The sequence below is a fragment of the Dermacentor variabilis genome, chromosome 7 (genome assembly GCF_050947875.1).
Source record: "Dermacentor variabilis isolate Ectoservices chromosome 7, ASM5094787v1, whole genome shotgun sequence".
Taxonomy (NCBI): Eukaryota; Metazoa; Arthropoda; class Arachnida; order Ixodida; family Ixodidae; genus Dermacentor; species Dermacentor variabilis.
In genome coordinates, this window is record NC_134574.1 from 44,879,737 (window position 1) to 44,895,835 (window position 16,099).

The window sequence follows — 16,099 nt, forward strand, 5'->3', positions numbered from 1 at the left end:
ACAATAAAGCAAATGATACACGGGCAATAAAACGCGCACGCAGCGCCTAAAGTTGGCAGACAATTCGATTAGAACAAGGATCACTGCGCAGTGCGTTAACGTTTCACAGTAAAAGGTAATGAAGATGTTCATCAACACCGCAATCAAAAAGCCGCCAGATCCCACGGCCTGTGGGAATCGATGTTATCCGAAGCAGTGTACGAGGAGTCCACCAAGTTAACGAAACGACCATTAGAGCCCCAATACGAAGGCGGCTGTTTGGTGACCTACATAATACATGTCGTGATATTCACGTCATAACCAATCATTTATATTCGCCATACACTCTTGTCATACTACGCCAGTTTTGGTACCTACCAAGTTAACGGAATTACCAGGAGAGCACCAACACGTAGGCGGCTAGATAGATACTGTCAAAGTGGCAAATATTCGCCAAGAAATGCTTCGCATTCAGAACACGCGTACAACGCGGTAAATAACCCCACCACAGGCTTGAAGCAGACGACGCAGCCCTAAAGCAAGCAGGCCAACTTACGGCTGCAGCAGTTGGCGTCGTACACCTTTCTCCAGCGCCTTTCGATAAACGTGCGGAGCAATCGGGGACGCCGCAAGCAACCGCGTCCTTCTTTCGCAAGCTCGGCAAGCAGTAATTCTGCACCAAGAAACGAGCGCCCAGATAAACGTATGCCGCAGGGGGCGAACGGAACGTCGACCGAAGGAAGCCGGTCGCAGCCGGCGCGCCCGTCTCGTATGCTCTCGGAAAAGCGCCGCTGTCCTCCTCAGTATCCGTTTTAGATTGAACACGTGACCGACCCCGCGGGAGACGAAAAATAAAGGCGGCGGCGCACTAGTGCCGGAGGCACGGAAGCCGCTGCCCCTGGAATCAATCCAAATTGTGCCTGCCGAGACCATGACTTCCGAGATCACCAGCGCCTACGCTCTGAGGCCACACACGGAATTTCCATACGCCGGCAGAAGGCACCGCAAACGCTGGCCGGCTGAGGCACTAAAAATAATTTCGAGGGAAGTTCAAGCTGCGAACTTTTCCAAGCCGTATGTAATGCAAATGTTTTAAAAAAAGGTGACTGCCACTATTGAGTAATATGGAATATTTTCGTGATTGGCAAATGGTTAGAAAAAATGAAAAGAACGGCGTCAGAAATAGAGAAAACTGAACTTATCTAACCCCTGCAATATGCTTTAGGCTAATTGAAAATCAGTTAGGCTGTACATGCTGTAAATTCAGGAAGAGTGTGGTCATCGCGGCTTGCTGTACATGGTTCATTTTTTTTAGAAAACAACTTACGGTACTTCACCACCTTATCTCTGCCAGTTTTGTTGTTCTTGGCCCTGGCGTAAGGTGAACAAAATTCTTTGACAGGTACGTTCGGGGTCCCATAATTGTAACACGGCGATGATGCCCGATGCTTGTGTAGGTCAGTCTATTTATGTAGGCGCGTCTAGTTTACCAGACGCCAGATGTGCCCAAAATAGCATTTTTTACTGAACCTGCAAAACGGGCAGTAGTATATAGGGTCTATTGTAATTGATTATATATATATATATATATGTGTGTGTGTGTGTGTGTGTGTGTGTGTGTGTGTGTGTGTGTGTGTGTGTGTGTGTGTGTGTGTGTGTGGACCAGGGGCGTAGCCATGGGGGGGGGGGGCTTATGGTGCTTCAGCCCCCCCCCTCCCCAAATTTTTTCGTGCTGTCATGCGGCGCCGACCAAAACGAACCCCGGCGCCGGAAATCATTATCGATTTTGTCTGAAATGTTCTTTTCACGCTCGAAAAGACGCTTGAGCGCGAACATTGCGAAATCAGGCTGGATTTCGCAGCAACGCCCATGCACCGGGAGTCAGATATCGTAACGCGAAGGAGCACAAAGCACAAAGTTTCAAAGGCGTTTGGATGGCGAACGGGCTCGTCGCTGCACCTCGTGGAGGCCGCGGAATCTAGGGAGCGCTTGGATTGCAATTCTGAAACTTTATGGGTATAAAGTTCTCAAACTTTTGATGCGAAACGGGCATTGACATTTCGAAAGTCGTGCATTAGATTTTCAATTCCGGAACTATGTAAGCTTAAGGTGGTGAAGAAAATTGACGCCAAAGGTGTAGTGACTTTTCTAATGTCGTACATCGGACCATACGAAAAGACAAGCCAAATCAACACACGGTCAGACAAGTTGACAAAGCACGCAGCGAGGTCCGATGAGACGAAGCGTTGTGGTGGTTCATTTGTGCGGTCATGTCACAGAAACGAATATCAACTTTTTCTTTCACCTGCGCCAAACCATCCATGTCAAGACACTAAAGCCAGCAAAGGTAACTACGTTCTTATTTGTTGTTCTACTTGGGCTTCTATTCGCGAGGCCACATTGTGCCTCTTCCTTCTCTTTTTTTGTTCTCGGTGCACGCGGGCTGCCGAACCAGCCAGAGCGCATGCGCTTTTCTCGTGCCGCATCGACCACCGCGCGGCGCACTTGTTTGCGCGTTCGTTTTTCTCTGGTCGAGTGGATTTTCGCCTGGCAGAGTTGTGGCCGCTTTCTGGCTAGCAGACGAGAAAATGAAAAAATGCATGGTCGTTCGGCGCCATCACTACGGGGACTCGACGGATTGCAACGCGTTCACTTGACGCAACTTCTCTGGAAAATTTTGCCTCCCCGGTGTAGAATACCGAGCAGTATGCCTATGTTTCTCTGTGGACCGTGCGTTTCACGTCTTCTTCGATATTCCTTCGCTAGCCATACTAGGCGCCCAAAGTAGGCATTCGACTGCAGTCAACATGCTTTCCTTTGAGTTATTTCATCTTCAGCGCCCACCGCTCAACAAAAGAAAAAAAAAGACATTGTTGCGGCGCAGTGAATTGTCGCATGGTGAAAGTTCGATTTTATTACTTCTTTTTAGCGGAAAGTAATGCGCCACGAGAAGCTTCAGTTGCCGGATACTCTTATTATATTGTTGAGATAGAAGTTACATGGACACTCCAGGCTCATTTTTGCCGTCGCTGTCGCCCTCATGTTCCGTATAAAGTCCAGGGGCGGTAAGATTTCGACCGCGCGCAGCATGCTGTATGTACAAGTGAAACCATAAGGGGGGGGGGGGGACATGGGTAAGCCGACGATGGAGGCCCAGTCTTGTGCGCGCAAGGGAGAAAAGCGGGGAGGAAGCGCGCCACCTTTCGTCGCGCGCGATACATCTGGGGAATGGAGGGAGTGGGGGCTGTGATCTGTGAATATGTGGTTGCGCTACATGTTTATTTGCGTCGTTTGACGTATCATATATAGCGACTTTTTCTTAGATACGTAAATTTATTGGAGACTTATACGTATATTTAAATATCTTGTTGCGAAGTTTTGTGTATATGTGCAGTGAACTTTGTTTCCAGTGACACTCTTTTGCCCTTTATCAAGCTGTATCTTCGCATTTGTACATTTTATTGTATCTTCGCATTTCTAATGTACGAAGGCGAGTCAAATTAAACTGAGCCAACAAACCATGCGCAATAATGGTTCTGTTCATTATCTGCGAGGCTTGCACGTGGCACAGAGGCATCTCTTATATGCAAAAGTGACACGCAGGTGTGAGGATCAAGGTTGTTTAATGCTCTCACACACTGAGGTGAACATGGTTGTGTGACATAATGGACATTCCAAAAGTTTAACAGCGTGGTGTCGTGAGGTTTTTGACAGATGTTTCCCAAAAAAGAAATAAGTCGCCGTATGGCTGCCGTGTACGCTGAACATTGCATTTCATTGGCCACTGTGAAGTGTTGGAGCAAACGGCTCAAAGAAGGACGTGAAAGTTACAAAGACGATCCAAGACCAGGCCAGTCACCCCAACACAATTCCAAAGGCAGGTTAGACAAGAACGAAGAATAAGCATCGATGAATTGGCAGGGCATGTGAACATGGGTCACGGTTCGGGCCACACCATAATTCATGAGCATCTCGCTTATTGGCTCTTGTGTGCGCAATGGGTGCATAACATTTCAAACCGCCGCCAGAAGACGGAGAGTTTCGGCGCTGCCTTGACTAATCTAATCCGGTATCACAATGAAGGTGACGGGTACGAATCATGGTGCCACTACTACGAGCCTGAAACACGACGGCAAAGCTTACAGTGGAAACACTTGAATTCACCACCACCAAGAAAAGCAAAGGCCGTCAGTTCTGCCGGAAAGGTGTTTACTTTGTTTTTCGATCGTCAGGTGCCATTATTGATCGAATTTGCTAAACCTAGAGAGACTACCAATCGTTTCCGATAGTGTGAAACGTCGGATCGGCTGCGTGTCGCAATCAAGAACAAACGACGTCAAAAGTTCAGGAATGGGGTCATCTTGCTGCACGACCATGCCCGTCCCCACGTCGCTGATGTGGTTAACACAAAACTAACAAAGTTCAAGTGGGAAATGCTGCAACATCCGCCATACAGCTCAGACCTGTCGCGTTGCGACTTCCACATTTTGGAGCACTTGAAGAAACACCTCAAGGAAACCAGATTCGTTTCGGACGATGACGTGAAAGAGTCAGTTACAGACTTTTTGAAGCAGCAACCCAAGGAGTTTTATGAGACGGGAATCACGCGACTCGCTAGTAAGTGGGACAAATGTCTAAATGCTCATGGAGACTACTTTTAAATAAAGTACCCCGTTTGTCATATATTCGCATTAGCTCACTTTCATTTGACTCGCCCTTGTATATTTTGCAGAGCTCGTGTTTTTTATATGTGCTTTCTATTGCAACTACAATTTCGAAGCAATTACTCCCAATACACGACCGGTGACAGCTGCCCCTGGGCGACACATCCTAACAAAGGACGGCGTCATTGAGATTTTTCTCTGGTCGTTCCATATGTACAAAACTGTACGCAAGGTTCTTCAATGACAGAGAGAGAGAGAGAGAGAGAGAGAGAGAGATGCAAATTAGAGAAAGGCAGGGAGACTAACAAAGTTTTAATAAAATATTTGTCCTCAACTTGTTCATTTCATGGCCTTTACATTTTACATATAAGCCACATGCACTTCTTTGCTGGTTTCAAACTGATATAGTTCTAAAGTTCGTGTGATATTTCCTTTACTTGTTAAATATACAGAAGACATGGAAGCATTGATATGAGTTATTTTGGGCACAATTTCTGAGACATAAGAGTATATTCTTTTATTTAAAAATATAAATTTTCTTGTCTTGGCAGTGCGTAGCGTTCAAGAATTTGTTCAGCATCTTTGGCAATGACAGCGCAGGAATTATTAATGTTTCATGTATTTTCTCCCTCGAAAAATCCCATAAAGAGGAGGCCGAGCTACAAAGGAAGCCCCCTCCCCCCCGAACAAAATTTCTGGATACGCCACCGAAATATATATATATATATATATATATATATATATATATATATATATATATATATATATATATATATATATATATATATATATATACATTAGGAAGGGCATTTAGTAAGCACACTTTCTTTGCCCGTACTTTGCGAACCTGTCAAGACTACCGAACACCGTGCATCACAATCACGATGTGAACACTGCAGCTACGTGAAGGCAACCATTGCTTCATCATTGTTACAGAGCCCACGCGACGCGTATAAACAGTTAAGGAATTACAATGCCACTTATGCGAATTAAAAGGCGCGCCCTCGAAAGCCGACCTTGGAGCAATTTTCGTAACATCAATGTCGCTGAAGTGTCCCTAATTTTTTCTGTCATGTCGCTCACAGAAAGTGGCCAGCCGCTAAAAGGATAAATTCGCCGTTAACGAGACATAGAAGTCTCTAAATCTTCCGACAATATCGCTAAAATTAAAATACTGCGGCCACAATCAGGATGACTTATGTTCAATTATACGTCTATTTTGAGAACGTTAATTAAACACGTTCTTCCTTTTTTAATCACGCCATAGATTTAGATGGGAAAAAGATGTGATTGCCTCTTAAAGCCACCGACTCAATAATTTTTATCACGCTATCTCATGTGTAATTATCTTTCCGGCGCTAATTCCCTTGTGCCAAATGCGAATGCGAAAAGTGCTGTGTGATTGTGCGCTCGCCCGCCGCGACGCCAGCGGTCCGAAAAGAAATTTGAAGGAACTGACTGTGCTCATTGCTTGACCTCGGCTGCCGTCTGAAAGTGGCAGGCTGTCGGTGTTGGCTTCCGCTTATTGCGAGGTGTTTGTTCCACGTGACGTTCACAGCCTGCACGCAATGACCAGGAAACGTACCATTAAAAGAACGTGCAGAAATCATCGAAGATGGCTGTTAAAGTGAGCGAACAGCTTCTTCAGACCGCAGGACTGAAATGGACACGGCGACATCCTTTCCAATGCATGGTGGTGAAGTATATACACGTGACCGATGACGGCGGTACAAATTCTCATTGACGTGTTTTGGTGGATGGCACGAAAGCGTGACGACAACGGCAGCAGAATGAAAACACAGTCAATGATGGCTGCGCAACTGCGCTTTCATCGCCGCTCGTTTGTTGCACTAGAGCCAGATCCGAGCGTTGGCTTCATAATCATGAAGATTGCGCGCACTATTAATTGCGGAAGTCGATCTAAGCGAAGCTGTTGTGAGCCGATAATAGATAGCTTACACTGAAGTCAACCTAGGCGCCATGTTGGTGAAGCATCACGGTCAGCAGCTGCGTCCCTTGGCGTCTCACGCGGCTCCGACACTCTCCAACACAGCCGGTAGGGCAGGGGCCTCTCTTAACCTTCCCTTTCATCATGAAAGCACGCTGCAGCGGATATGACACATTTGAGGGTCACCTCGGTGAGAAGCTGCGTCCGTGACGTCACGGCGCACCTCGACAAGAGCCACGCAGAGCACTTCGGCTCTGTTAAGTGTTTCGCAAGGTTTTGTTTGTTTTTGACGAGATACCGACCCCTGTTTACCGACAGCTCCTGACATAATAACACAACGTGACCGCGATACAAGAAAGGTATGAATGTTTAGAAGTAAACAAACAGGTGGCTCGACACCCGGATGTTTTGGTGACCGCTCGCATATCCTGCTTGCTAAGACGTTTCGTCTGAATGGCAGAGAGCATGGAAAGGTTGCAGCTTGGGGCCAGTTAGGGCTAGCTTGTAATGCACTCTTGAAACACTGAAAGCAATTTAAACGACGAACTTCCTCCTTCTCGGCAACTTGCAAAAGTCTGTGATGACCTTTTTCGGGATCACAATTTCTCGATGGACGTCGAGCAGTGCCATTCCGGTCAATCGGTCAAGAAGACGACGAGCGATAGGCTCGCTTCCGAACGCCCGTCTGTAATTTTAAGCCTTTTTTAGCAAGTGTAGAGTTCATTTTTGCTTTTTGTGCCTCTCTCTCACCGAACGCCGGTCTGGGGGTCACCGTCCTGCGAGAGAAGCACATAAGCTGCTCCCGAAGCGCACCTGGCCGAAACAGCGCGGCTAGCCTCCGCCATCACCCGCCTTTCGTGATGCTCTGATGGCATCCATCGCAAGCAATCAGCAATCAGGTCAGCATGTTCTTTCTGTAGACCACACAGAAGATGAGCAAGCAAGAAAAAGGCTACGTGACGATAATATCGAGACAAGGGAATCTACAGGAGACAACGAAGAAATGGACCAGACAGCCTTCACTGTTGTCTCTTACAAAAAGAAAAGAGCCGCAGGTGTTCCTGTTATATTCAAGCCAACTCAGCCTGACAGCAGCTCATGGAAAGTAAACCCAAATCTTGTGGCTTCTGCGGTCGTGACAACAGCCCAAGAAAAGATACTCAGCCACCGTCTCAACAAGGATGGCAGCCTCATGGTGACACGTGTCTACACTTCCTGCAACTAATCGCCTCCTCACAGCGACAGATCTATCGGGTATTCCTGTAGAAGCTCGAGTTCCATACTTCTACTCTGCCACGTACTGGATGATACAGGACGTACCTGCTGAGTACTCAGATGACGACCTCAAAGAGAACAAGGAGTCATATCTGCTAAACGGCAAGTTTTGTAGGTCCCTAACGAAGGTGGCGCAGTAACGGAAACCCGAAGACGCTCGGTCATCCTGGAATTCCCTAAGGACGCCCCTTTACCAAACCGAGTGTCGATTGGATTGTGCAGTTATCCCGCGACGGAATACATGGGGTCCGCTACTCAATGCTTTAGATGTCAAAGACATGGGCATATAGCGAAATATTGCAAAGACCCCATCCGCTGCAAGATATGCGCTGGTGCGCATAAGCATAAGGACTGTACGTCACGTTCCCAGCCTCGATGTGCCAACTGTGGAGCTGAGCATGCTGCATCATACGGAGGGTGTCCCAAAAAGAAATCAGGCACTCTTGCACGGACTATAAAACAAATCCAGGGAAAAGTGCGGAAACGACAAGAACCACCACCGAATCCGGATGTGACATATAGATCTACAAACCAAAAGCAACACTACACGGTGCAGCGCAGCGACACGGCTTCGAAAAAGTCCTTCGACTCAGTCGTGAGAGAAAACCAGCAAAGGCCTTCATCTGCAAAGAGTCAATCAAAGCACTCATGTGATGTAGCCACAAGCCCACAAGAACAAGTGTCCCCAAGGACTGAGCAGAAGAACAGGTAGAACCAAGAAAAGCTGTTGGATGGTAGCGTTGTAAATGAGATATCAAGTGTGCTGATTCCCATGATGTTCGCAGCAATCAAGGCTATTCTCCATGCCAGTCTATCGTTTAAAAGCATCCCTGAGGTAGAGGCCATCCTGGCTTTGGAACCGCTGCTGTCGTCTTCTTTCACTGCGCAACACCGTCATTCTCCGGAGTAGCGACGATGGCTTCGCTAGCAATCGTCTCACAAGCGGTGTCCACCAAAAAACACTTCCGCACATGTGCTGTATTCCAGTGGAACGCTCGCGGCTTGCGCTCGAAGTTAGCAGACTGAGTATCTTGCGCGAGTGTACCCGATTCCCTTTTATGGACATTTCCGAGTCTCGCGTGGACGATCAGATTAGGATAAAGGATTGTTATTTTCATCACTCAAGGCGACAAAACGGAATTAGCCGAATGCCCGTTGGATTTCGCAGTGACGTGCCGGCCTCTGCTATTGACGTAGCACCACATGACAAGAATGAATATATTTGTATGAATATATTGCATCTAAAGTGTTTACCCTGATCGGCGTCTAGTTGGAACCAGGATCACCTTTCGATGTGACAAGATTGGAAAACTTGTTGACCAGCACTCAATCTCCACATGTTATTTGTGGCGATTTTAACGCGCATAACGAGATCTGGGGCAGCTCACATACACGTGCTCGGGGTGCTAAGCTGGCGAAGCTTCTTGCAAGATACAAATAGAGCCCTTGAACGATGGCAGCATAACATATTTGAAAAATCCGAAGACTGTTAGCTGCATTGACGTCACATTCGCATCACGTCAAGTTGCTCCTATGTTCGGATGGTGTACAGATTTCGAGACTCGAGGTAGGGATCACTACCCGATCCTAATCTCTGCCCTTCATGTTCGGACGCCGCCCAGAAAAGTTAAACTGAAGTCGGTACACTGGGAAGCTTACACAGCAGCCGTAGACAAAGGGATCACAGCCTCGACTACGAATGCAGAATTAATACTGACAATAGCTCATTGCCTCAAACAAAATACCCGCTCTGCCACTAAGCATTGTAATGTACCTAATAACGACGAGGAATTCGAAAGGTTATGTGCCATTTGAAGGCGTGCCGAAAGGTAGGCTCTACGTACTAAGAATATCGAAGGCCTCAAAACTTGTCGACAGGCAGAAACAGCGTTACCTCCTCAAACTGAACCGAAAAAGATGGAGGGACTTTTGTGGGACACTGGACATACGACAATCGCTGAGCAAAATTTGGCGAGTCGTCAGAGGCATTCACAAAGAGCCACAACAGCTTTATCCTTTTATCGCCGTCTCATTACATGAGCGCGCATGCCCGAAAGATGTGACAGAGCAGCATTGTAGGCTCCTTTCCAGCGGGGTACAACCTTCACGGCAAATTGCAAGTCATCAGCCTAGTCCACCTCGAGCGACCCTTCCTGACTTAGAATTACTATTTACAATTGAAGAGCTCACGGCAGCAATCGGCGACGCAAACAAGCGATCATCACCTGGCCATGACGGCATGAGTTATGAAGCGCTCGCAAATATATGCAACACATCTCACCTACGCCTTCTGGAGCACTAGAACGCCTCATGGATAACTGGGGAGGTTCCTACGGAATGGAAGCTTGCGAAAGTTATGCCTATATTGAAACCAGGGAAGCAGCCAACAAATTACGCCTCCTTCAGACCCATATCTCTGCTTAGCTGCGTAGGGAAGCTATTCGAAAAAAAAATGAATCACAAATGACTAAATTGGTTCCTGGAAACTACAAAAGTTTACCCGGAGGAAATTATTGGCTTCCGGCAAAATAGGTCCGCAATTGATAATGTCATTGTCTTGGTCTTATCAATTGAAGAGGAATTGGTCTGTGGAAACACAACTACTGCATTATTTTTTACATTAAGGCAGCATATGATTCGGTCTATCATAAAGCAATACTTGACACTTTGGAAACCCTTGGTCTTGGAGGACGGCTGTGCGCATGGATTGAAGACTATCTTCAAGGACGCCAACTTTTCATGTGTACCCCGCATGGTCCTACGGCGCTTTATGCCGTAAAGAGAGGAGTGCCCAGTATTATTTTAGACCTCATCCATCTGAGAAGAAACCTGCCCTGTGGCATCAGAATCACACTGTATGCGGACGACATCTGCATTTGGAGCGCGGCGCGTTCCCGCAGTACCACCCAAGAACGTCTCCAGATAGCGCTGGCAAATATATCGGCCTACCTAAATCTAAGGGGTCTAAAATTGTATCCCGACAAAAGCATTGCTATGGCTTCCTCTCTGAGGTGTATGGAAAAATACCTACTAGTGTTGGGTGGTCGTACCCTTCCATACGTCAAGACGCAAAATTTCTTAAAGTGACGATCGATAGGAACCTCACATGGTCGCCTCAAGTGAAAAAACTGAGAATATTTCCTCGGCGTCGCACGTATTCCGATTTTTAGCCGGATCACAGTGGGGCAGCAACTGTCGATCAATGGTGCTCCTCCATAAGACCTACGTCGACGGAACACTACGATATTATCTCCCGATCCTGCACAAAATATCTCCCACAAGCAAGAGAAAACTTGAGGCAGCATGGAACAACTGCCTTCGCGTGTGTCTTGGCCTTCCGAAGGGGTCGTCCCGCTCAGGAACTGTAGCAGAAGCTGGATGCCTGCCTCTTGAAGCACAATCTTCGCAGGAGACACTTCAAATTCACCTCCGGCACGTCATTCATATAAAGACCCACTTTTTAAAGGATACTTCTAGAACCCATGCTACATCTAGCTTTGGACAGGCCGTCGGAAGCATATCTATTTCGATTCCTGCTCAGGCGTCACAAATTATGCCACGAAACATTTCACCATGGACACTGTCCCCACTGGAAATCGTGCCATATATCCTTGGAATCAGTGCAAAAAAGAAAATGCTTCAAGCAGCGACTTATCAGATAGCTTTGGAATATATGCACAAAGAATACGCAGCCGCAACGAACATTTTCACAGATGGCTCTGCAACTCCACATCGCTCATCGTGCGGACTTTTTGTTCCCTCTACAGGGCAACGATTCTCGTTTCGTCTTGAGCGAGTGACATCATCTACTTAAGCGGAGCTATATGGCATTAAGGAGGCCCTAGTGTATGTAGTACTTCGACAGCAGCCGCCAAAGATATGGGTGATTTTCACAGATTCAGAAGCAGCCCTACAAAGTATGTGGAACAGGCACAAGCGTTGTAAAATCAACCTGCAGCATTTGACATTACCTATCTTTACCACAAGGCTAAGATTGCTCGGCATTGCATCAAGTTTCAGTGGATACCTGGCCATGCCGGTATTTCGGGAAATGAAAAAGCGGATGAAGCTGCCCGAAATGGACTCCAATACTGCAATTTTAAAAGAACATTTCTTTTACAAAAGCCGACGCTTCAAACATGGCAAAAAAAATGTGCCTATCAAGAAAAACACCGCATCTGGAATCTGTCACTTCACCAAGATAACTTCCTGAGTTACATTGACCCAGAAATGAGACCGAAAATTCCGCGACCGCTTCCTCGACACTTAGAGAATTGTACCATCGTCTTCGACTGAACGTGGCATAGTCGAACACTTATCTGTACGGCATAGGGCTTACCACTAACCCATACTGTGATAACTGTCGCAACTTAGAGACAATGAAGCACACATTACTAGACTGTCCCACGTACCGCGACGACAGACAATTTTTTGAGCACCAAATGGACATGATTTACCACAATCCGTTAACATTACCCAGTATCTTAGGTCCAATGCCCGGCCCTTCAAAATAGCGGCGGGTTTTGGATTTATTGTGACAATACCTGTCAAAAATTGGTCTAACAGGAAAGCTTTAAAGATTAAACATTTCATATACAAATGCCTAAATTTACCCACCATGTCACCTGTAAGTATTACCTGTAAGTATTACCTGTCACCCGTAGTATGTCGTTCCCTTGTCCCAAGAATACGGGTGAGACCACCCACAGGGCATTTAACGGATCTCTTCATTTCTTTTCAAAGTCCGTCAGGAAAGGAAAATACACATTCCTGCAATAGTGTACTTCGGGAGTAGCAGAAGGTACACTACTTCTTTGCATCTGCCTTCCGATAATACTTGGTAGGACCATCTCAATATCCGTGATTTAGAGCAAAGAGAGCGACTTCTGAAAAATCATATTGAATTCTGTTTCTGCAGTCGCCCTTTTTATGTGAAGAACGTATATAACATTCTTTACTTGAACTCACGCTTTACACAAGTCGCAGTCAAGTTTTTGCAGAAACTTGTAAAGTGGCAGTGTCAAAGAGGTCACGACAGATCTGAAGCGAAACGACAAACTCGAGCTTCGTGATGGCACTGAGAAGTTGAGAAACCTTTGAAGTATCAGAAAACACGCCCTTTTCTTCCATATATACGAGAAATTGGACAATTAACGTGTACAGCTCAAGAAAACGCTGAAGTGCATCAGTTGCGGATACAGTTTCCGAAAAATTGCAAATGCTGGGGAGTTTGCATACACGAAGCAGAGCAAGGTTTAACGAATGGGCGCCACAATGCACGTACAAATCACAATGTTTTGGGCGTGGTTTGACGAATGAAGGCTTGAACACTGTTTAGGTGGCCGCTCATTTGACGCTGCACCTTCGTATCCTTGCCAGAAAAGTAGGTGTAGGTCAAAGCCGTGACGCGTAAGGCTTTTCAAGATTGTGCTCGCCACCGCTTTGCCAGTGAAATCGTTCACGGGGAACGAAATCTACTTAATCTCCTTTAAGTATGGGCAGCTCCAAAACGTCGTGTTCGACGTACTCGCACATAACGACATGTGGGCAGTGCGAGATACATCAGTGGCCTCGTCAGCTAGAACTGATGATAATGAACCTGAGTTGACGTTGTCAACTGTCTTTCCTTGCATGATTTTACCACAGAAGGTGAGCAACTCATTTTGAATTTTTGGGTTCGTGTACAGGGCATTCGCCGGAGATTTTCAATATGAGCTCTCAAGCCGGCCTCTCCACATTTGGCTTTCATCCTAAGCAATGCGCGGAAATATCCGTCGTTTGTCCATGGGAACACTTGATACATATTTATTAGAGCAAAGTCGTCTGTGCTGCGAAGCGGTACTTCTTGCCTGCCGCAGAAAGGAATTGTCTCTATGTTTGGCAGGTTACGTAATTTATATTATTGGTGGGTATATAATGGAAGCAATTCTTCGTCTGCTTTTTAAGACAGTGGTCAAGTTGTTTCAAGATGTCATGCTGAGCGGAACCGGACGGCTAGAAAGTTCTCAGATAGCGCTGTTGACATGATGTGGTAACTACTGGATGCGTGGCCCTTGAAGGCGTGCAGAGCTTTCTTATAGTTGGTAAACGCCTGAGTTACAAAGCAGCCAAAGCACTGGTGCTCCCCTTTTCCTGTACACTCGCCTGTGAAGAATACGCAATATTTACATAACGCTCGTTGAAGGTTTTCTGAATAAACCAGCCATGGCTAACGATCTACCCAGTGAGGGTGAAACTTCATGTTTCCTTTCTCTGTGGCTGGATAATCATAACCGCGGAAGGGCCGGGATCAATCAGCAGCCTCTCCGTCGTCTCTGGATCAAGTACGTGTTCAGACTAAGACAAAAAGTCCCAAGTCATACATATATGCGCTCATCGCACCGATAGCAGGCGAACCAGGGTGCGTATAGTGTCATGCCAGTCATCTTGCTTGGGTATTGCTCCTTGGTGAAGGCTTCACTTTGCACGGCGCTAACTGTGGAGCGAAGGTCACTCGGAGCTGCACGGCGGCCGCCATAATTTCCTGGTGGCACATGGGTGTCAAGCTTGTTCTTCAAGGCCTGCTGCTATTCCTTCTCGGGTGATTCACAAACGCCTGCGCATTTTCCCGAGTCGCTACATATGTCCCGAAGCGGTTTACTTTCAGGCTGGGCAGAGAAAGGGGCAGTTTTGTCCATTGGCGGAGTTAGGTCTTCTCCGCCTGTTTCATCCGTTCGGAATTTCTTGAAGTAAAACGCGAGTTTCGTTTGCTTGGTTGTTGCAGCGTGTCCTTTCATTTTGCTACCGCAATCCTGTGCACGCAAACAGGAGTGGCCAGCGACACCAAAGAGACGCGTTTGCGTATTACAGGTGAATACGTCGGACGAACGGAGAGAGAATGAACGCGCGAAGAATCTGCCCTAATACCCTCACCTGCTCCGCCCTGCTATTACGCTTAAAACGGCACAATATCATTGAGCTCCGCATTTTACACGTATTTCTTTTTTTATTGATAATTCAGCAAGAAATGAAATATCGGTTTCACTACAGCAACTTTTTTGGTTGTTTTCTTTCTCTTATCTGTTCTTTTTCTAATATGGAAAGCAAGGAAAAGCCACCTTCCTTCTTTTTTCTCCTACCATGTCACACTGCGGGTTTTCTTTTTGTTTTCAGCATGTTCCCCATACGGACAGAGCTGCTAGCTTGCTATCGACAGGCTGGCAATGTCCGACGCGTGCCAGTGGTTGGGGCATTAGGCACCCGTTCCAGCGGCGAGCGTCGGCGTCGTCCCTAGGCGTCCTTGTAACTGAGCGAACGAGCACAGCAAAAGAATGAAAGTGCGAACGCTGATCAAAGAGAGCGATAGCGAAGAGAGCGCGAGGAGGAAAGTGGGGGAGGAGGGTATTAAGCAGAGGTCTGCCGCTGGCAGCTGTTGCGAATCGTGCCCACCCATCACGATTAGCGAGGCCATCGCGCTACAGTTCACTCCCCTTGCAACGTGCCGCACGAGAGAGATTGTCCACAGCAGACAATATTGGGGGCAAGCTCCACCACTGGAAAAGCTGGCGCCACCGTCGGCGTGACATAGCATGAGGGATCACGTGGACACAGCAGCCGCGTCGGCTGCTTCGGAAGCGCCGAAGCGAGCTGAAAACGAACGTTTAAAGTGCCATCTGCGCTGCGGTTCTGATTAAGTGGTGAGGCTTTACCGCCGCGGGTGTCTGCTTGACAACATTTCAAAGTACTTTAATAGGTAGTGGCTGCCTTTGGAGGCGTGCAGCATGGTAGCTAGGTTACTGCTCAATGCCGCAGTGCCGGACGTACGCAACGGAGCCTTGCGTCAGCCTTATTCACACGTAGCCGCAGGACAAGTAGCTGAATGAAGCTTGGCTCGCGAAACAGAGAACCGGCAGACAGCCATCGGCTACAACTCGGGTATGCAGCAAGCACAGACGCGAGGAAGATTTCTGCTACGGCGCCGGCACTGCGATGTTCGGTGAATAGCAGAAAACACGCACTGAGACGCTCGCCCGCGCCCGCTACCCGGCTGATGTCATGACGGTTTGGTCTATGAACTTTTTGATGCTAGATACTGGCAAGTTCACTGGAACGGAAAGGGAGCGCTAAGACGCACATTAAAAAAAGGCACGGCATATGGTCATGTTTGTTTTATGAATTAATGCACTGGATTACGAAAAACAAGCAGAGGGAAATCGCACGCTGGGAAGACAGATAAGGATACATGCGACGCAAC

General features: G+C 47.2%; 1 protein-coding gene across 6 annotated transcripts in view; it reads right to left on the bottom strand.

Annotated features, from left to right (window-relative positions):
* The window catches only part of LOC142587415 (sulfotransferase ssu-1-like), a 109,022-nt gene that overhangs the window by 84,373 nt on the left and 8,550 nt on the right, over positions 1-16,099 (bottom strand). For 2 of the 6 annotated variants that reach the window (XM_075698422.1, XM_075698418.1), the window contains exon 1: positions 6,103-6,126. The exons of 3 other annotated variants lie outside the window; for them this stretch is intronic. In XM_075698422.1, coding sequence (XP_075554537.1) covers positions 6,103-6,111 — 9 coding nt within the window. In that variant the 5' untranslated portion in view covers positions 6,112-6,126. Of the gene's footprint in view, positions 1-535; positions 799-6,102; positions 6,127-16,099 lie in introns of those variants that run through there. One more of the 6 variants, XM_075698419.1, reaches the window with a different exon arrangement.